The 20,954-nt window shown below is 38.1% G+C and overlaps 1 protein-coding gene across 5 annotated transcripts in view; it reads left to right on the plus strand.

The window, feature by feature from the left end:
• The first annotated feature begins 795 nt into the window (after positions 1 to 795).
• Positions 796 to 20,954, plus strand: part of TRPS1 (transcriptional repressor GATA binding 1) — a 257,232-nt gene continuing 237,073 nt past the window's right edge. For 2 of the 5 annotated variants that reach the window (XM_057532194.1, XM_057532198.1), the window contains exon 1: positions 796 to 1,293. Coding sequence is in view for 1 of the 5 variants with exons in the window: in XM_057532197.1 (XP_057388180.1) it covers positions 1,948 to 1,957 (10 nt within the window). In the remaining 4 variants the exon portion in view is untranslated. Of the gene's footprint in view, positions 1,294 to 1,837; positions 1,958 to 20,954 lie in introns of those variants that run through there. The other 3 variants (XM_057532195.1, XM_057532196.1, XM_057532197.1) reach the window with 2 other exon arrangements.

Consider the following 20,954-nt stretch of genomic DNA (forward strand, 5'->3'; position numbering starts at 1 on the left):
TACTAAAACCCCAAAGAGCAGCAGGTATTAATCTTGCCGCATTTGAATAATGTTCCCATTTTATCTATTTTGTAGTACCCCCTTTAAGCACCCATTGAGCTTGCTAGCTTCTCTCCAGCTCAGAAAACCATAGCAACCTCAGTCCTCACTTCTCCAACTCAGGATAGAGTTCAAGTTGTTCCCCTCCAGCCCTCTTGCCATCAAACGCAAGGGAAACCCTGACCACCGACTAGGTGTCCAAAGACTTTCAAGTCCTAGAAGAAGGGCGGGGGAGGGGACACACACACACACACACACACACACACACACACTCCTGCGTCGTTTAATTGGGAGCGAGAAGAGAAAGTAGCAACTGAAAAGGTAAACACTTTTAGAGTTCTTTTGATTGTTCAGGAGAGCATCTCCGAGTGTTTGGGGACCGTCGGTTGGGCCGCCGCGCACTGGCCCCCACCTCCCCCCCCAACCCCGCGCCACTCCCCAAGGTAGGTCCTTGTCTTTATCACATTATTCCTAAAGCTTGCGGATTTTTCCTCCTTGTCCAGCTCGCGCGTTCCCACATGGGGGGTGGGGGAGGAGGAGGGGGGAGAGGCGGGGCGGGAAGGTAGCCGGGTCCCTGCACCGCGCAGCTCTCATTCGCCTCGCTCCGACTCGGGCGAAGTTCTCGCGCAGCCGGCTGGCCGCGGCCGGGGCCGGTCCGGGCGGGCGGCGGCGGCGGGTGCTCGGAGCCGGGCGGGGCGGCGGCGTCGGCGGCGGCGGCGGCGCGGGGACGCGCGCTGTCTCTTTAAGGGAGCTCGGTCTGGGGTGGCGCTTTCCTCCGCGAAGGCTCCTTTGATATTAATAGTGTTGGTGTCTTGAAACTGACGTAATGCGCGGAGACTGAGGTCCTGACAAGCGATAACATTTCTGATAAAGACCCGATCTCACTGCAATCTTAAGCGTCCTCTTTTTTGGTGCTGCTCCTTTCTCCAGACCCCGCGTCCTCTCGATCGCTCTCTCGCCTTCCTAATTTTTTTTTTTTTTTAAACAAAAAACAACACCCCCCCTCCCCTCTCCCACCCGGCACCGGGCACATCCTTGCTCTATTTCCTTTCTCTTTCTCTCGCTCTTTCTCTCTTTTTTTATAAGGGGGGGGAGGGAAGGGAAAGGGGGGGGAGGCAGGAAAGACCTTTTTCTCCCCCCCCCCCCCAATAATCCAAGATCAACTCTGCAAACAACAGAAGACGGTTCATGGCTCTGGCCGCCGCGCCACCATCTTTCGGGCTGCCGAGGGTGTTCTTGACGATTAATCAACAGGTAAGGAGGGGAGGCCCGGGCGGGCCGCGGGGCCGGGGGCCGCGGGGGGTTCGGGGGGCGCGGGAGCCCCTCTGCCAGGCCCGGGGAGCCGCGACGCGAGTGCTGCGCCCGCTCGTGTGTGCGCAAAATGTGGGCGATCGCAAGCGGGGAGCCCTGGGAATTAAAAGTGACTTTCTTTGAAAAAAAAAAAAAAAACGCAGAGGGAGAGTGTGCAGAAAGCCAAGCGCAGGCTTCTCGGGTTTCACATGCATTTTCTTTCTTCCTTTTTTGCGCGTGTGATTTCTTTCTTTCTTTCTTCTTTTCTGCTCTCTTTTGCCCCCTTCCTCCCTTCCTTTTGGTGGGTCTAAGGCATCTGAGTCTTAGAAACGAACGACTTCAAACTGCAGTAGCCCTCGGAGTCAGGAGGGTCAAGTTCAGCCGCCGGGGAGGAGGAAAAACAAATCCCCATTTGCCAAAAAAAGAAGTTTCAGTCCGGTGCCCCCTCCCCCTCGCAGCCCCACTCCCCCTCGCTGTCTCTTTCTGGCTGATTTTAATTCTCTCCTACCGGGCGCAGCGGAGGAGCTGGGGGTGGTAGGAGCCGAGGGGCCGCCGCCGCCGCCGCCGCCGCCAGTTTTCTGGGGCTCCTGACAAGCGGGGAGCAGACTAGGCACCAGCATGCAGAGTAGTAAGTTGGGCGAACTTGGGAGGGTTGGGAGGGTCTCAGAGAGGGGCCTTCGTGTGGTCCCCAAAGTGGGAAAACAGTACAGGACTGGCGTTGGCTTTGAAGAGTTTGCAAAGCCAGGCTTCAAACTTTTTTCCCTTAAAGGCCCAGCTGGGCTGTAGATGGAGGGTGTCGCATCCCCCGATGCACCCGCCTCTGCGCGGCTCAGGGCAGCTTGACCGAGGGGGTCTGTGCCCTGTCTGTGCCATGTGGCAGGCCTTGCAGCCAGGGCGCTTCCGTAGGGGCTGAGGAAGGGGCAGACTTCCTCTGCGGTGAGGATGGTGCGCCCTGTGTCGCGGGTCAGCGGACACTGGCCGGTGATTAAATGCCTGACAGCGGTGGGACATCCAGGCGGACGGGCGCTTCGCCTTCTGTCTAGTTCCTGTTTGGGTTCTAGAGAAACGCATCTTTGAAAGGCCAAGGCAAACACCGCTGTCCCTTCAAATAACTCCAGGATTATAGGACCCCATGAATAATTTGAGGGTGAGGCGGAGGTGGGAGCCCTTTGAAGTGCAGAGCTGTTTTTGTGGCTGGGAAAGCTTTTTTGTTAGTACCTGTGTGAGATGGTGGTGTTTCCCCTTTTCCCCCAGGGAAGTCAGTAACTGTTTTATGGCCCTAAGACTCTAAAGCAATTCAAGTTAGAGGGCGAGAGGGTCTGGTGGGTGTCAGAGGGCATCTTGGCCGTCTTACATTTTAGGTCTTGCTTTACTTCCTCATATCTTTTTAGGCCTCAGAATTGATACTATGAAAGTGAGTAAGAGCGATGGATCTTAATGATGAATCAAAATTATGGTAGTGTATTCATCCTTATCCTATTTTGGAAAATCACAGCTAGAGTTTTAAGTGATGTAAGTGAAGTGAGAAGCTTAGCGGAGAAGTTAAATCCACTTAGGCCGATTCATTGAACTTTCATAGATTCATTGAACTTCTGTAAACGCACCAGGTGAACAGGAAAGGGTCTGAGAGCACAGCAAGTACAAAGGGAAAATGCAGATAGGGCCTGAGACAAAATTACCAAGAAATGCTTACTCTAGGCCTGCTTGTTGGCTTAAAAATTTGATTGTTCCAAGCAAAAATAAAATAGGAAGCTTCCAGCCACCTCTTTCGAGTCCTCCAGCTCTTAAGTTAAAACCTATGGATCTTGCTGGCATCATGTTACTTTTCCTGCTGGTTTTAGGAAAAGTTGATCATTTAGAAAAGTCTGCCAGAGTTAAAAATGCAAGGGGCAGCAAAGGAAAGTCATGCGGGCGGCCAGTTCTTGACGTGGACAAAATGAGAATGAAAGTTTCTGAGCTCAGTGTTGTAAAGTTTCTTACATGCTACTCATTTGCTTAGGCCACTTTCTCGGATGTTCCACCAGTTAATGTATAAAAGCAAACTAGCTCTAAAACGGTGTGGGCTTTTTCTCTTTCCCCAAGTATGCCAGGGTTGTGAATAAATACAGGGTTTGTATGGGAAGATGAATCGTTTCCTGTAAGTTGTGATGCTCACAGGACAGTCTGGAAACGATACCAACATTTTGAGGATTTTTTTTTTTTTTTTTTTTTACCCTTTAAGTGAAAGTTTATTAATGACATGCTTAATCTTAACAAGTCAAACATATCGTTCTTAGAGCTTCTCTGTCCTCAGATTTCATAACTTCCTTTTTAAGCTATACCCTTGGATGGAAACATCTCTAGATTCAGTTATTATACAGGGCCACCAACGTGCTAAAGTTTGACAATTATTTCTGGATATCAGTAACGTGAAAATAAAACTCCTAAAGGGGAAACAGAGTTTTAGTGCCAACATTATGACTTGATTTCTCTAAATGAGAGGCATTCCCAAGCTTCATTAATACTCTGTTGGCAAAGTATTATTTACCATCGGCGAGTTGACGTTTATGGCTTCCTGATATATCTGTTATATGTTAGGATATGTGTGTGTAGAATACTTTTCCACTCATAGTAACAAAGTCGGACCCTCTCCAAATAAATGGTGGAACATAGCAAGTTCCTCACAAAAAAGTTAGTCACTCTTGGATTTTAGACGCTGCAAGGGTCTTTGCTGCTTTTTAGATTTTGTCCTTTGTCTCTTAAAGGTAACATTAAAAGAAGGAGAAAAGTGTCATAGTAGCTGGGAAGTCTGACTTGATTTTAGAGCTCAGCATTTTGAAGAGTAGGATTTTATAGGATTTTATAAAATCTTCTACATACTTGCTTAAAAATAGGTTAGAATCCGTATAAGTGTGCTAGTCATAAGTGACTTACACATGGCCCTACCATATTTTCAGTATTATTTTTACTTTTCTTTTAAGTCACATACCACTCCTGAGTTTCCTCTGATTTCCACAGGGTAGGTCTCGCTAATACACACAAGGAAATCTTCATTCATAAGGAAAACCTTCAAAGCAGGGAAATGAATTCATCTGTGGAAAAGCTGCTTTTTAAGATTCTAGTATTTCAGTGATGTTTCTATTATTATTGTTGTTATTATTTTTGGTGTGTGTGTGTGTGTGTGTCTGTGTCTTGTGGGGAGGGAGAGAGAGAGAGAGAGAGCGCGCGCGCGCGAGAGAGAAGAAATACAGACTACAGTTTGCAATTAATGACCTGCACATTTGTACTAAATACATAGGGTGATAAGTTTTAATAAACTCTTGTCTTACCTTCTTTGTTGAAGTAAATAAACATTACTGAAAGTTTTCAAAGGGCTTGCAGCAAATTGTTTTTGAGCTAGAACTTTATTTTGAATTTGAAATGAGCACAGATATTGATAACAGGCCTTTAAATTTTTTTAATAATACGTGTATGTAAAAATTTTTTTCCTTCAATACCCCTTTTGATAGCAAACAATGTAACAACACTATACTATTGTGTGCAAAACAAAACAGACTTTAAGAAAGTTAGGGGCAGGTGTTTATAATGGATTTAAAGGGAAAATTATTATTTTTGTAAAAAGTGATGCACTTAAAATAAAATGACTGGTGCACATTAAAACATATTCTTATTAAGATATTCTGTGGTGTGTAAAATGCAGCCATTCATTCAACAGGCTGACAACTTTCCACTTGGTATTTGCCTTTGCTTAATTTAGTTTCCGCAGGACAGCTAGTGTGGTAGTCTGCCTCTGTTTTTGGCAGGCATAGAAAACTATAAACTCAGACAGTTTTGTCCCAAATACTGCAGCTCACAAGTTACAATCAATTTGATAAAAACAGGCAAGTTTTATGGACTTGCTTTCTGTTGTTCACCCTTGGTCAAGCTTTCAGGTAACAGAGGGTTCTTTCTCTTCCCCTCTTTTGCTGGTTATAAGTACTAATAGCCTTGATAACTAATTCTGAGTCTTGTTTACTCATTTAGCTTCCTTATTTATTGCTGATTGAAATTTGGGGAAATTAATGACAGCATGTCTAGACTTGGTTTTACTTATACTGTCTATCTATGTGATAACATAGATAGACATATTCTATATTCATCTTTTGATACCACCATACAGAAATAAGTGAATTCTTTGTTACTATTCTAGTTATGATTTATGGAATTGTAGGGTCCCTCTTAGATAAAATATGAAGCGACTCTTACAGCCTTTGTCAAGTAGAAATTTAGTCTGATTCTCTCAGGGCACTTGTAATCATCATGGATAGAGAATACTAACACACTTTGCAGTTCTTTATGTTGAAAAAAATTGAGAACAGTTTTTTATAATTATCAAAATTATTTACCTCCTAAAAGCTTTAACCAGTAGATTAAAGTAAATATGTTAAAATACCAAGTGGTATTTTATACACTGTTCAGTAGCAAACAGTGTTGCGGAGGGAATAACCACTTTTAAAAATTTATCCTCGGGTGTAAGTGGGTCTTAAGCCGTTTGTTTATTTGTATAGGATATTCTATTAATTATATATGGCCTATCACTCAGTGGTTCTCAGATCCCTGGCAACCAAATTCGTTGGCCTTTGATTTGGTTCTCTGATGGATATAATAACGTAGAACTTGGTTTAGGTTAGAAAGAGCTTTGGGTTTACGGAAACCCCTTTGCTGAATTTGCAGAAGGATCTATGGATGAAAATGATCTAAATTGTTAAGAGTGAGTTAGATGAAGAAGCTGGCTGGTCGCTGCAGCTGTAGTAGCTGTTATGGTAGCAATGTCTACTTTTTGTCGTTAAACTTTTTTTTTTCCAAAGAGCACAAATCCAGGCAGCAAACTGAAGATGAAATTATCTATGTACTTCACATTTGAAGCATCAGTGGAAATCATTTTCTGATTCAAAGTTATGATCGAAATACAAATAACATCAAAACACCCCAAAGAAAGACATGAAGGATATGCTTTTTGTTCCTAAGTATGTTTCATTAAAAATAAGAAAGAAAACTTTTAATTTTTAAAATGTTTCTAGCTCTTTAAAAACCTGCAGTAAATACTTTACAAGTGGCTAGACACCTTCCCTGGTGGTTTAGTTTATACAAGCAGGAAACTTTCTCTCTTACTCTTTCTCTCTCTCTTTCTTGTTTTCTTTAAACCAACTGACGTAATGCCAAACTTTGCTTTAAAAGAACAGACAGAAGTAATTGGTAGCTTTTAACTTTTAATAATGTTCTGGATTGGTTTTAGTGGCCAAAATGCCATTTAAAAAAAAAAAAAAAAGTTCAAGTAAGAACGGGCTTGTGGCCTGAGGAAGAAAGGCTCTGTTGATGCAGTTATTTTTATTCTGTTTTTCAATCTGTTATTAAAAATCTTTCCTGCTGAGCCCTGCTGGATTTCTCCAATTGCTCTCTGTGATGGCTGGTGCATTTCAGGTTACCGTAACTTAAACAGTTTTTGGGTTTTGGGGAGAGTGGGCATTTGTGTTGCGTTATTTCTTTCTTATTTGGGGGAAAAATTTGTTTTTGTTTCATTTGACATGAATTAATTAAGATTATCAATGGCGACAGGTCAATGAATACGTTTATATAAAGAACGCTACACCTGTTAGCAGGAGTCTGAAATGTGGAAGTTTAATTGTGACATTAATCATTTTTATGTGCAGAGGAAGGAAAATAGATGAAACTTTACAAAAATATATTTTTAGATTGAAAGCGTTAATTTTAAGGGTCATTTTGTTTCTATGGGCGGCCCTTTTTGCTCACAAATTTAGATGATAGTTTTTAACCCTATTATCACACAGTGTTTTTAGTTTCCTTTTTTTTTTTTTTTTTTTTTTAATAGTCATTTTCTCTCTTCCTGGTCTTGTATAGGCAAACAGAACTTTCTCCAGTTAAGAGATAACTTGGTGATGTTGGTTGACATCAGGGCAACTTCAGAAGCTGGCAAGTAGGAAAATCTTTTCAGAGGGCAAAAAGATTTGTGCCAGTTTTTCCTTCCTTGGAGAAAGACGTTCCACCCAGAAATGGGGCCCTGTGCCCCATTTGGTGGGCCAGAACTGACTATCGACATTTCTGGTAGGAATTGTTCGGAAGGTTTAAATCTTATGGTTACTTGTCTTGGTTTAAATCTTACAGTTACTTGTCTTGGACTTTGCTTTTAACCCCAAATTTGTTCTGAGGGTTTTTGTTTTTGTTTTGTTTTCCTTTTACACAGAGTGTGTTTTAGAAATAATACATACTGAAAATTAGGTATCATACAGATACCTTAAAATGTCTTTTAAGGCATTAGTAATTATCATGAAAAGCATTCCGTATATTCAGGGAAGTAGAAGAGTTCCCTGCGTGGAAATTTGATGGTTTTGATTTACCTTACGCTTTTCTCATTTTTTCTTGTGAGAACTACAGATTTCAGTTCACATCAGGCATTTTTTCTCTGCTAACCACTCCTTTACATAAGGATGTGTCAGGAAAAACCGTAGGAACCTAAGCTATAACTTGTTCGCATCAGCATAGAGAGAGTATCTTAGAGTGAGTCTTGATTTATTTTTTACAAAGTTTTCAAACAGGAATTTCAGGTGATGGGTCTCTCCATCACTACGTTTTTATTGAATGAATATTGGTTTATTACTGCAAAACTGAGGGAACAGTAATAAAGTTTGGTGAGAAGAGAAAAAAAAGGAAGAGAGAGGTGTTCAGAGCTGCAGTCCTTTAATATCAGTAGTTTGTTTACTGTTCAGTGGTGGGGAGGGGTTGGAGAGGCTTTGTGGAAGATGATACCAAAAAAAAAAAAAAAAAAAAATCCATCAATTGCGCATAGGATCCCCTCCCCTTAAGGTTTACTTAAACAATATGTTTCGGTTTTGCCTCAAGCCATTCCGCACCACTTCTGCTCCAAGAATCCACCACTATCTTGGTTCCTGAGCAATTAAGGATGACCCTTTCTGTTATATAATGAACTGCAGTATTGTTTGAACAAAGGTAATGTATTTTGATTTGTGTGATATTCTGGTAACTAGCAGTAGGATGTCTGTAGTATGAGAGGAAATTCTGCATTGTGAATGCTTGCAAACGGTTGATGTATCCACGGTATGTTTAAATTACTGCTGATATGTGTGCATGCTATTGCAGGTATGTGTTATGTATGTAGTATTTGCGGATGGACAATACGTAGATACACCTTGATGGCGGAATCCACTTTGCTAAACAATTAACTCTACACTTTAAAACATAAATCTTTTAAGGAGCTACATGACCTACTTTATAAAAAGTCTCGAAGTTTGAAATGAGTTTGGAGTTTAAACATAATGAAGCCATCATGATCATAATACTTATACCTACGCTGAATTTACTAAGAAATTTAAGAAATGACAAAAAAAACTGTACATCAAAATGCCACCTTTCAGTGTATCTAAGAAATGCTTCTGCAGATAATTTTTTTCAAATCCCAAATTTCTGTTGAGAGGAGCAGTTAAGTGACGGTGCTGTTTCTGAATATATCTTTTTAATGGATAGCACTTTATAGTTTACGATTCTGTCATCTTAAAACGTTATGTAGAAATAATATGGAACATGTAAAGACTTTGTACTATGATCCAATGCGTTTATCCCTAGGGTGATGGATTCTGTGCGTCACCCAAATGTGATGCTATTTGCCAGGCTTGTAATACTGGTTTGAGGGTTGCTGTATGTCCTATTTCATCAAGCAACACAATACAACAACTTTGGTATCTAGGTAATTGACGGTCAAAATACGTTCTGGAAAATGTTCTGAATACTTTTAAGTAAGTCAGAAGTTAACTTATATATTCAGTTTATTTAACATGAATAAACAAGTGACTCACTGTCAGCTATTTAAGCCTTCTATTATAGACAGTGTTAGAGGGAAATAAACAAGTGTCCATAGTTTATTTTCTGATTCTTTTTTCCTTTATTTAATGGGAGCATGGTTCTCTTTTTTGCATTTATAATTGCTTTATCTGTTAATTATTTGTATCCATGATAGTGAGTAGTATTATAAAGAATAATAAACATATTCATATTACCTAATGTATATGTCCCAAGCTCTAAAAAAGCATTAATATTACATTATTAAATTATTAGAGTAACCAAGAATGAACCCAGTAGAGGATGATAGATATACCACAACTGCTATTTAGACATTAAATGTATTTTAACTGTAGAAAAAGGAGAGGAAAAAAGATTTTTGCCTCAAAATTTTTTTTCACTTGTAGAATTTGGACAGAATTTATGAAACTTACAAATCAACAAACATTTTTTACTATAACATGTGTTTCTTGGTTAGATTCTACAATATGGCTTTCAGTGAATCCTTGTGAATCAGTATTTCTGTTTTGCCTTATAGAAGCATGTATTATATCTGAGATCAGATACAGCTATAAATAGTGTAAATGTATACGGCAGACGTTAGTTTGTGGAATCTGATTTCTCTATTACATGATACACTTCATGTGTAAAGGGATCAAGCATTACTAATCTATTTTAGCTTTATTGTTTTCTCTGAGCTATGCACAAGTGTAGCATATGAATTAGTGACTTCATATGAACTATGTACATGTACATGCATATGTCTGTATTCTCACTCGTATAGAATGTTTTCGCATTACAGGCACCAAATGGAATTTTAACGTAGTACATATTTTTTTTGAAATGACTTTAGTTTTTGTAATATCCATTTTAATTACTTAATGCATCCCAACACCTATCTGAGGATTAATTTAATTAGAATTTTGGTTCTGAAATGAGAGTGAGAGTGGCAAAACAAATTAAAACTAACTTCTACTTGTGACTTCTTTGTGATGTCAGTATCCACACATCTTTAGCTCTGAAAGATGCAGGAAGAAATACATCAGCCTGTTTTTTCTTTCAATACTATTAAGTAGCTCCGAACATATAAAAGTTCTTAAAAGAGATTTTGGCATTTGTTTCTGCTTTACTTTTTGATACCATTAAATATTTTTGAGAAGAGAATCTAGCTGGCTTTAATTTTTAAAAATACCATTCAACTGATGGAAGTTAAGACGGGTCATATATATATTTTTATATATATATATATATATATATATATATATATAACTTTTAATCAAGGCCCATGTTATTAAATTTTCTCAATACATATTAGTCTGATTGTTAAATAATTAATAGTTCTTTACCAGTTATTTATAGATATATCTTTGAGATTGTTTAAAATCATGTATTTTTCTGTATTTGGCTGCTAAATTTTTATGTTAATAAATTGATTAAATTATAAATTGAAAAAACACAAATGATTATGTTTAATACTGTCTTTAACTTATTTTTGGAAGTATTTTTTTTAAAGATTATTGCAAATTTTACTCCTCAGGTTTGCCAACTTAGGTACGTTTTAGAAGCTAACTTTAGGTACAAGTGGCCAGTGTAAGCAATAACACATTTAAGTAATGAGTAATATGAAACCTCATTTTTCTGTAATTTACAAGCAGATAGTAAGGAGATGTTTCTCTTTTGTATTTAGAATGAATTTGCATTACATTCATTGGATGCAAGATGTAGTAAATTACTTTAAGAAGCTCGCTGTCATCTAAACCCCAATTACAATAAACTCTTTATTTTACTCTCTGTCCCATCACTGTTTATTCTACTTTTAAATGTCTCGTTCTTAAGACAATTTATGTTGTTGAAAGAGTGTCCTCATTATTTACATTTTACTTTTCCTTTGTACTTTCATAAGCTTTAAATAAGAAAGCTGTCACTCAAGATTTCAGGCCAGTAGTAAAAAATCATAAAGTACACATTTTATGTGTAAATGTTTGTGTATGATCTTGCATGTTCACTTTGTCAAAACATTCCACTCTTTAGCATTCCCCATATTTGTGTACACTCTGTACACACCTGTCTTGTACTTTTTACTCCCAGGATAGTTCAGTATATCATTGTTAACATTTAATTATGTGTATACATGCTTGTCTCACTCCCTGAATAATTCCATTGGCAATAATAAAAATTAAAAAGTGAGACCAGTGATGATTAGAAATGGAAAATAGGGGGGTAGATATTAGCGTAAGCAGATTTCCCTCCTTTTTGTTTTTCCCATTTTCGGTTCCTATTTAAAAAGATTTATGTATGTATATCTGAGCAGAAGAGGGATTTGGATACTGCACAATCCATTAGAACATAAGGAACTGTTGCTGTGTATGGCTTTCCTTATTTATATATTTTTGACATGGAAAACTCTGACCTCTTTGCCTGTGGTACTTGGGAATTTTAGATAAACCCCACTGGGGTCCCACTCATCAGTTCTGGCTTTGCGTGACAAAAAGCATCCTCTAGCTTCTGGTGTGCTACTGTGCTGTTTCCCTTCAGGAGTGGAAGCCCTGTAAGTTAATTTGGCATTTGAAAGCACAACTAGAATTTTTCGTTTTTGAAAATCCTCTGGATGGTTTTCAGAGGAGTAAGCAGAGATCATGGGCAGCGTGATGTTGTTCATCTCAGGATGCTAAAGAAAATTATGCTGAGAGCAAGCATGCTTCCTCTGGATTATTCTGCCATGCTTTATTACCTTTTTTTTTTCCTCTTTGGGATCTAATATTTCAGGTTTTGGAGGAGTGAGGCTTTCTCCTTTCAGTGGAAAAATGTGCCAGCTCTAGGATTTTTACTTCCATTTCTTTATAATATTTATATTTTTAGGGAGAGAGGCATGAGAAGAAGAACTTATATACTGTAAAACAATAATTTGATTTTATTGTTTGCTCTTGAGCAGGCCTTTGCCATTCCATTTCTATGAGGAAATGCATCCAATGAAATTAAATAAAGTTGTGGTATAATTTTGCAACAATTCTAAGCACCAACTGTGACATATTTCTGGCAAAAAAATTAAGGCAATTTTAGATACTCAGTGCTTCCACCAAACTCTGTATTCCAAGTTTATAAATATGAATTTGATCGTTTGATCATGGATGATGCTTGAAATGAATGTATCTTGATTCAGGGAAGAGAGTACTTAAATTATGCTCACCATCAATGTGCTTTAGATTTGCAAGAAATAGAATGCCAAGCATCATGCTTTCAGCCCTTTGAGATCTTTAGGAAAGAGTTTTACTTGTTTATGGTAGCTTATATTCAATAACATCAAGCACAGACTGTTTATCTTATTTGTGCCTTGAGCTGTAGTGAAGTTCAGTAAGTGATTGTATTTCCATCAAGGTTTGGGGAGTAATGAACACTTAGTAGCCATCTGCTAAGGATGGTTCTGAGGTTTGGAATTTGTAACTGATTTTTAGGAGCTACGGCGTAAGTATAAAATAGGTGGAAATACTCGGTGATCTCCTTTTATAAAAGTTAGTTCTGTCTTTAATGTCTAGGAAAATATAGCAGTGAATATTTGCTTTTTGTATGTTTTGTCTCCAAGCAGAGGAAACTGACAGTTTTATGTTTTAAGTGCCGCAAGTTGTTCTTGGCTATGCACCCCCTAAGTTAATCACTGAGATGTTAACTTGATTTTCTGTCTTTAAAAAGTTTTCAAATTTTAAAGCACAGTACGCTTCCATTATTTCCAAATTGACATCCTGCGTTCTGGATTGGTTTTTAGAGAAATGTTCTCCAAATTCTCTTGAATTGCTTTAAGTCCATTGATTTTGAAATACTGAGTTTTGCTTTTTTAAGCTTTTCAGAAAGGAGAGGAAATACTTCATCTTTTGAGGCTTTTCTTATTATAGAACCCTTTTTATCTCCCATAAAATGCAAATTAATTTTGCATTCATTTTTTATTCTTGTGTGTGTGTTTTCTTTTCAGAAACTCATTTTGAGGCATCAGAAATTGATCAGTGATTTGAGCTTCCCTTTCACACCTTCCTCTGATAAGATATTTTGGTCATTTCTAAGGAGTCACTACGGATAAATCCTTTCTTATGTCATTTGCACAGTTTTATTTTTACTTCAAATGAGTGGTATTTGAAAAGCATATATTTATTCCTTGAGGTTAATTACAAAAATTATGAACAGTATAAAATAACATGACATTTAGTTGTTTCTCATTTGCGTCTGAGGCAATTTGTATCTAAAAATTTGATTGAAGGAAAAAGAAAAAATATTTCAACCAGCCTTGAAATCAGTGTAAGATAGTCCTATGGAATTTTCCAAAATTAGTAAGAAAATGTGAAATATTTTCAATGCACAGTGTTAAAATTAAACTGCATATGTAGTGGATACTTTAACCTGACATATTTTACTGTAAAACTGTTTTAGTATAAAGAAAAATTCCTCTGGTTTTGCCTGTATTTTATTTTTTTGCAAACTGCTTTGCTTAAAATGATTGGCATCCTTAAATTATAGTTTTGTGTAAAACAAATAAGGCTGCTACTTAAAGAAGCAGTGGCTCTGCACATTCATCTTAAAGACTATTTTGAAATATTTTCATTTGGAACAAGTGCATCAAGCCCTAAAGAAATAGGTACCAAATTGCAAACTAGTATCCCAAACACATCATCCAGCTATTCACTGAAAGTGGGATTGACTCTGAGAAAGCACATTATTTCCATTCACAGTGTAGTGTTTTTAACAGTATTTTGGTGTCTCCACTGGTAGAAACGTGGACATTTCAACCAACCACCTCCTTGTTAGGTTCCCGTGATGTCAGGTGAACATTTTGCCAGAACTTTTGGTCTGGTGTAATCAAACCGTGTTGTGGAATTAGGCTAATATGATGATTTCAGATCATGTTTAATGTGTTATTTTGAAAAGATACTTTAAAAAAATTCACCTATTTGGAATATAATGGAAGAGCCTGGGCAGTGTTTTTAGATTTGATTCCAAGCCTCTAGCTACAGATCAAGAAGGACAAAATTCCACAGATATTTCTTCTTTTCCTAATGTAGGAGAAAATGGGGCTTATTTGCATAAACACTTCTGTAGAAATAGTTGGTCAACTTTATTTCGACCAAAGATGATTGTATAAAATTGGAGCAAACTTTCTGAGCCCGACAATATTATGCATTTTAGTTCCTTAGGTAACATGGATAAAACCATGTACAAAAGGAAACTAAGAAAAGAATAAATTTCATCTCCTGTTGGAGGTTAGATGTAGAGTGAACTGCTTAGTCTCTGAGAGAATTTTCTTAGCTCTGTGCCCCATTTCCTTGGCTGGCAGGTACATTTCATCATGTGCATGAGTGTACAATGTTCTGCTTCTCGCATACATGTGCACATGTGGATCTATTCTGAAGAGTCTTTTAACACTTTTTTGTTGAGGAAAAGTAGACCGTGGCCAAGGAAACACTTCTTTCCTCAATGGCTGAACTTTCCTTGGATGGTCCGTTTTGTATCTGCTGCTCAAGTTTAAATTTTGTTTCTTTGTTTTTCTTTAATTCAGGTATTGTTCAGAGTGACCATAGGGTCCTGTTTTATTTTGAGTGATAGAAGGGGCATGACCTCTATCCATTTGAGCAGACTCGTCTTATTTTACAAAGGAGAAAACTGACAATTAACTGAATTTTCCATGATCACACAGCTAGTTAACTAAAGGACTGAACTAGAATTCGTGTTTGATCACCATCCTCATTTATATCTATAACACTAAACAATTTTGACATTTGTTGAGGAAATCTGCCTGCTATTTGCTATTCACTCATCTTTATTTTTCCTTTTGTGGATGGATGGGAGAATAGAATTAGAATACCATTTAGTATGCATTGGGGAATTGATGATCATATAATAAGTCAGTTGGTATATTCCATATTATTTCTCTATCAATATCTTATGAAGATATGGGAATCAAATATTTAGTCTAGAGGTTACCCTGGAAGGTTAAAACGTTACTGCAGAAAATCTAGGCTTAATGTCTCTTTCACACACCTGAGCAATAGATGCCTCTTTGGGTTCATATATATAAAATCCAGTTGGTCTGAAGAATTGGTTATAAAATGATCATTAATAAGAATTTAACTTTGTATTATTATTCTCCTTTTAACTTAAAATACCTCCAACATTTATCTATTTTGAGACCAGTTAAAAAAAAAGCAATCCATTTGAATTAAGGACTTTTTTTATCTTCCAAGAAACTGAGAAACTGGACTTTTCTTTACTCATAACACCCATAAGCCCCTTGGCAGGTTGAAAACTACAGACAACATCTGTGAGATTAGGCCTGAAATGTGCAATGAGTTATTAAAATGTGGTTGAGAAACCATTTGTGGCATTTTACATAGACTCCTCAGCATTTATAAAAACAAATTAACAAAAGAATAATGAAGGAACCTCATTTATTTTAAATGCTTTTCTTATCCTGTCTTTTGAATGATAAATTTCAACCTACATGTAGTGAAAATGAACTATTTTAAAATATAAATTTAATCTATATTTTTTAGCATTTCTTTAACATTCCATTTTTATCTATGACGCCGCTGTACAATATGGATGCAATTAACATTTCTTTATTGGTTGTAGTTAAGCTAATTTTAATCATTTAATCTGTTGCATTGGAAAAACGGGAAAAAAAATCTCTGTCTTTTTAGACATCTGAGGTATTTCATGTAAATCTCTTGTTTCTTTTTAGCTTTCAGTCCTAATAGCTATATTATATAATTTAAAATGTTAATGCAACTCCCCCATTCAGTGAAATTTGTGATTTATACCCCCCCATGCCACCATTTCCATTTCTGTTTTAAAGAATTGTGGTGAATGCCATGCAGAAGGGTATTGGACCCAAGACCTCCCCAAACTCTTTCAAAAGACAGCTTCAGAAGTGGCTTTGGAAAGCAGGAGGAGGTGTGTCCACCGCTGAAATGGGCTGGTTTGGTCCAGGGTCTGTATTTGAACTCGCATGTTCAGTTGCAAGGTGAAGATACCTGTTGGTCTGGCTTTTGTTTGTCTGGGTTTTCCTCTGTTTTTTAGCCAGAGGGCAGACTTTTTTTTTTTTTTTTCCTTTAAATATGGTTGTTTTGTTTCTTCAATGTTTCTTTCAGGTGAAAACCCTTTATAAATGGCTGTGGATAGTTATTCCTGTAAAAGGATATATAGTTTGCTTATGGAAGATTATCATATTCAGTTAGTTAGAGAGTAATGGAATGATCTTTAACATTAAAAAGCAGTTCTTCCAAAATGGATTAAGGAACCATTTTGACTATTATGCTGATCATCCTACAGAGCGAAAATCTCTTTCTTGGTGTAGTGAGCATACTATACAGAGCAAGGCTGAAAACTTCCATTATTATTATATAAATATCTAGGATTTTTCCCCTTCTCTTCCTCTGGCTATTATTTCTTTATATAGGTTTTACTTTTTACTTTTTTTTTTTTGCCCCGGCTGTAAATTACAGTTTAACATCCAATGTATACCTAATCGAACCATAGGAAACACTATCAGTGCCTATCTCGCCCTAGTCTGTCTTTTTATTTATTTATTTATTTTATTTATTTATTTTTGGCTGCACTGGGTCTCCATTGCTGCACACGGGCTTTCTCTAGTTGCAGCGAGTGGGGGCTACTCTTCGTTGCGGTGCACGGGCTTCTTTCTCATTGCAGTGGCTTCTCTTGTTGTGGAGCACAGGCTCTAGGCGCATGGGCTTCAGTAGTTGTAGCATGTGGGCTCAGTAGTTGCGGCACGCGGGCCCTAGAGCACACGGGCTTCAGTAGTTGTGGCACACGGGCTCAGTTGTTGTGGCTCGTGGGCCCTAGAGCGCAGGCTCAGTAGTTGTGGCGCACGAGCTTAGTTGCTCTGCGGCATGTGGGATCTTCCCGGACCAGGGCTTCAACCCGTGTCCCCTGCATTGGCAGGTGGATTCTTAACCACTGCACCACCAGGGAAGCTCTCACCCTAGTCTTTCTTAATGATTTTCTTAATGTTATTTTGGAATTTATTTTTCTACTTGATTCTCTCCTTTATATTCCAGCTATCTATTTTTCTCCTTTGACTTTAGGAGATTGGAACTTTATCCTGTATTCTTGGCATTGCAGATCAAAATAAATTTAAAGTGGTTCTTACTCTGAGCTTTGTTTATCAGAAAGTACTTTTTTGTTGGCTTTTAAAACAGATCAAATCCAGATAAGGTTTAAATGAGTTTTTTGTATTTCATTTTTTCTTTCCACTTATTAAGGGGTTTGCTTTCCTGATAAATCAGTATACATTTAATTTTATTTTATTCCCCCTGAATCAAAACTATTCTCCCTGAATATATTCACTTACTTTTGGTAAACACCTTCTCAAACAACTTTAAACCATTTTATACTTGTTCTCACAGCACGTATTTGTGAACAAAAACTATCCTGGATATTTTATAGAAGGTAGTTAAATGACATTTATCTTCTACTCTTTTGGATTATAATCCAATTGCAGTTCTTGGAATCTAGGAAAAGTTCAGTTGCAATTATATAGCTAATGTATGGTTACTGAAGCTGAGAGATAGGTTATGGTTAAGCACTGTATTGATTTTAGGTAACAGTCGGCAAATAATGAAGGTAGTTCCCTTGACAGTTTAGAAAAATACAAGGTAAAATGAAACAAAAGGCTACTCTTTATTTATTTCCAGATGGATTTCATCTCCTACTTGGCATGGCACAAAGTCAAAACGCTGCTCTTTGAGGTTTATTAATTAGAATGTTTCTAAGCCAGATATGGAATCCTGTCTCCTTTTTCAGATAAAAGGTAAACCTACTCATATATAAAAATAACTTTAGAGGGGGAAAATATTGAAAGCCTGAATCTGGGGCTCTTTTCATGTACATCTCCATGACTCCTCCATTTGTGGACACTGCTATATTGAGGACACCAGTGGCCTCATGGCAGCCAAGCCCAATGGTCTTTCCATCCGACTGCACCTCTTAAATGAATTGGATGCTGCCAGCCACTCTCATGAGTATCTCCCTTGGCTTGGCTTCCGGGGCACTGCATCCCTGCCACACTCGTTCTATTCTGTGCTTGACTTTCCTCTTAATCTCTGCAATTTTCCTTGAGGATTATATGCTTTCACCTTTTGATCTGAATGAAATCAGTCCAGTGTTTTATCTCTAGACCCAAGTTGACTCTGAGTTCGGGTTTATCACCTGTTTGTCATCATTAGCTTGGCATGCGGGACCCTAAACTCTGCTCCCAGTTTATCAGTTCCATCTTTACAATACCATGTGTTCTATCCTTAAAGTAGTATTGAGTTCCAGAACATGGCCAAACCTACCTTCCTTCATGTTCTCTCCTCTCTGAAATGCCTTTCTTTCAACCAGGCTTAACCATAGGAATTCTACCTATTCCTCAGATGTTGACTTTTGTATTTCTTCTTCCTGAAACCTTTCCATTTCCACTCATTTAGATTTAAACATCCTTGCCCTATGCTTTCACTTATTTATGGCTTTAGTATAGCCCATACCAGAATCCACTTGGCATTGCAAGTGTGAGGAGAGTAAAAGCATACCCAATTTCTGTTCTTTTTACAATGCCTTGGATACAGTGGGTTCTCAAACATGTTGTATTACATTGGCACTTAGGAGAAGTACACTTTGGCCAGAAGAGCATAAGACTTTTAGGGGTTGAGAAAATTGTGAAATTGGATTGTCAGGTTTCAGAGAGGAAAAGGATTATCTGATGTTGCATAATTGATAGACATTTTTTGAAGTCTGCCCTAATGTATTATTCCTAAAGTGTCATACTGCTGGTTACAACTTATGTTGTATTTTGCACTGTGGTTTCAAATTCTGTCTTTTACTGATTAATGTCCTTGAACCAAGTGTGACGGGGTCAGTGAAACCGAGGCAAAGGGAGACCCAAATACATTGGCGAACCGTAAAAAAATGAAAACCCACACCACCTTGTTGCACTTTATTGATATTGCAGTTGAGGTACCACAAAGTAATCAAAGATGCAAATTGATAAATGTTGTGCTCTTAAAATATGAGGGATAACAGTGTTAGCCTCTAAGGTCATGAGTGGGGAATGTATAGTTTTAACTTCCATGTGTTGAATATTTGTCAGCCAGATGTTGTGTTCTGATATTTGTGGTTTATGTATTGGCTTCATGGTGAAAGTTACCTGTAAGTGGTTGATACTTGGATGCTAAGTGGGCAAGGATGATTTAGACCTTCAGAAGGAGATATCCTAACGAGGATACTGATGAGTAGGGTTTGTCAGGAGCTGAGAAGAACCATAAGTAATGCTGCTTTGGGAAGTTCAGGTTTATGGCAGTGAGAGGATATTGAACCCCTCTTTGCTCTTTTTAATATCCATGTCTCCTTGAGAGATGACCAGTAAAGTGATAACTAAATAATAGCTGCTGAGACATTTCTTATGTTGAAATAAGAGTGTCTGAGACTTCTTTGAATACTTGATTTTTACTAATCACTTTAATTTCATCTTAAAAGCCAAGGAACAATTTTTGAAGCTTTTTTTTTTTTTTATAAGACCATACCCTTAGCCTTCTTCTCTCTGTAGTTTTTTCTTTTTTAAACTAAAAAACTTTCTTTTATCTGAGAATTGGGAAGTCCCTTTGATTTCATGTGTGAATCTGTTAAGCACTTAAATATTCTTTTAAACAGCTTTGGGAAAGTATTAAGACTTGCTATTATTGTGTATTCCCAAATCTGTATGGACCTGGAGCCATGAAGGCGAAATCAAGGAGAGGATCTATTTGATGAATTTCTTTACTTCTAGGACAGCTCATTACTTGTAGGACTGGTATTTGTCTATTTCTTCCTTAATAACAAAACATTCCAAAGCTTCCTAGAAACCGTAGCTAATTGCATCTCTCAAACATAGTTTTCTGATGTCACCTTGTGTCTATCAGCAACTTTAAAAATCTTTTGAAGGAGATAGTTGGAGTTTTAAAAGTAATATCTGTCTGAGATTTACAAACTATTTAAGTGACAGGAGAAAGCGTTTCCTCGAAGAGTACATTCTAGTTAATGAGTAGGGGCTTTTAAATCTTCTGTACTTTTCCACAACTGAAGGGGTGCATACTTTTGGTTGAAAGTGAGTAGGCGAAATTTAGTCCTGCTGTTCTGGTAGTCTTGGTGGTTTAGAAATCTCTTTATTGCAGTTTTATAATCCCTGACATGACTGTCCAGCTCTCGTGTCTGCTAAATACAGAAATAGAGGAAGGAAATGTATGTTTTGGCTCCATTCAAATGGAGCTTATCAGACTGTATGTAGGAGGAGTGGACTTTGTTGAAGATGCCTCTGTTTGCCAGCTGGATAGCATGTGCGCTGGGCGAGTTTCCTGTCTGCTAAAGCTGTGTGCTGCCCTTTAATGATGGGAAGGAGCACATTATTAAATGGGTCGTGGTGTTTTCACTTGTGAAAATCAGGGTGCAGAGGGCATGCAAACTTTGCCCAGAGGCTGGCCACAGTTTGCATAGAAACGAGTGACTCGAAGCAACAACTGATCTGGTGGGTGCGTGGCGAGCACTGATCACTAAAAAAGAAATGAGAGCCACCACCGGCCACAGGTGAGCTAGCTTTTGCAGGGGAAAGGCTGCATCCCAAGAGGTTAGTTTTCCATTAGGGGCCACCTGCAAATGATGATAATGGTTCACAGTTGTCGAGCACTGCTTGAGTGGCTTGTCTCCACTTGAGACAGGAACTGCTGTCATCCCCATTTCTCAGGGAAGTTTAATCAACTGCTTGGGCTACAACAGGGTGCAGTCAC

Source organism: Balaenoptera acutorostrata, chromosome 17 (assembly GCF_949987535.1).
Source record: "Balaenoptera acutorostrata chromosome 17, mBalAcu1.1, whole genome shotgun sequence".
NCBI classification, from domain to species: domain Eukaryota; kingdom Metazoa; phylum Chordata; class Mammalia; order Artiodactyla; family Balaenopteridae; genus Balaenoptera; species Balaenoptera acutorostrata.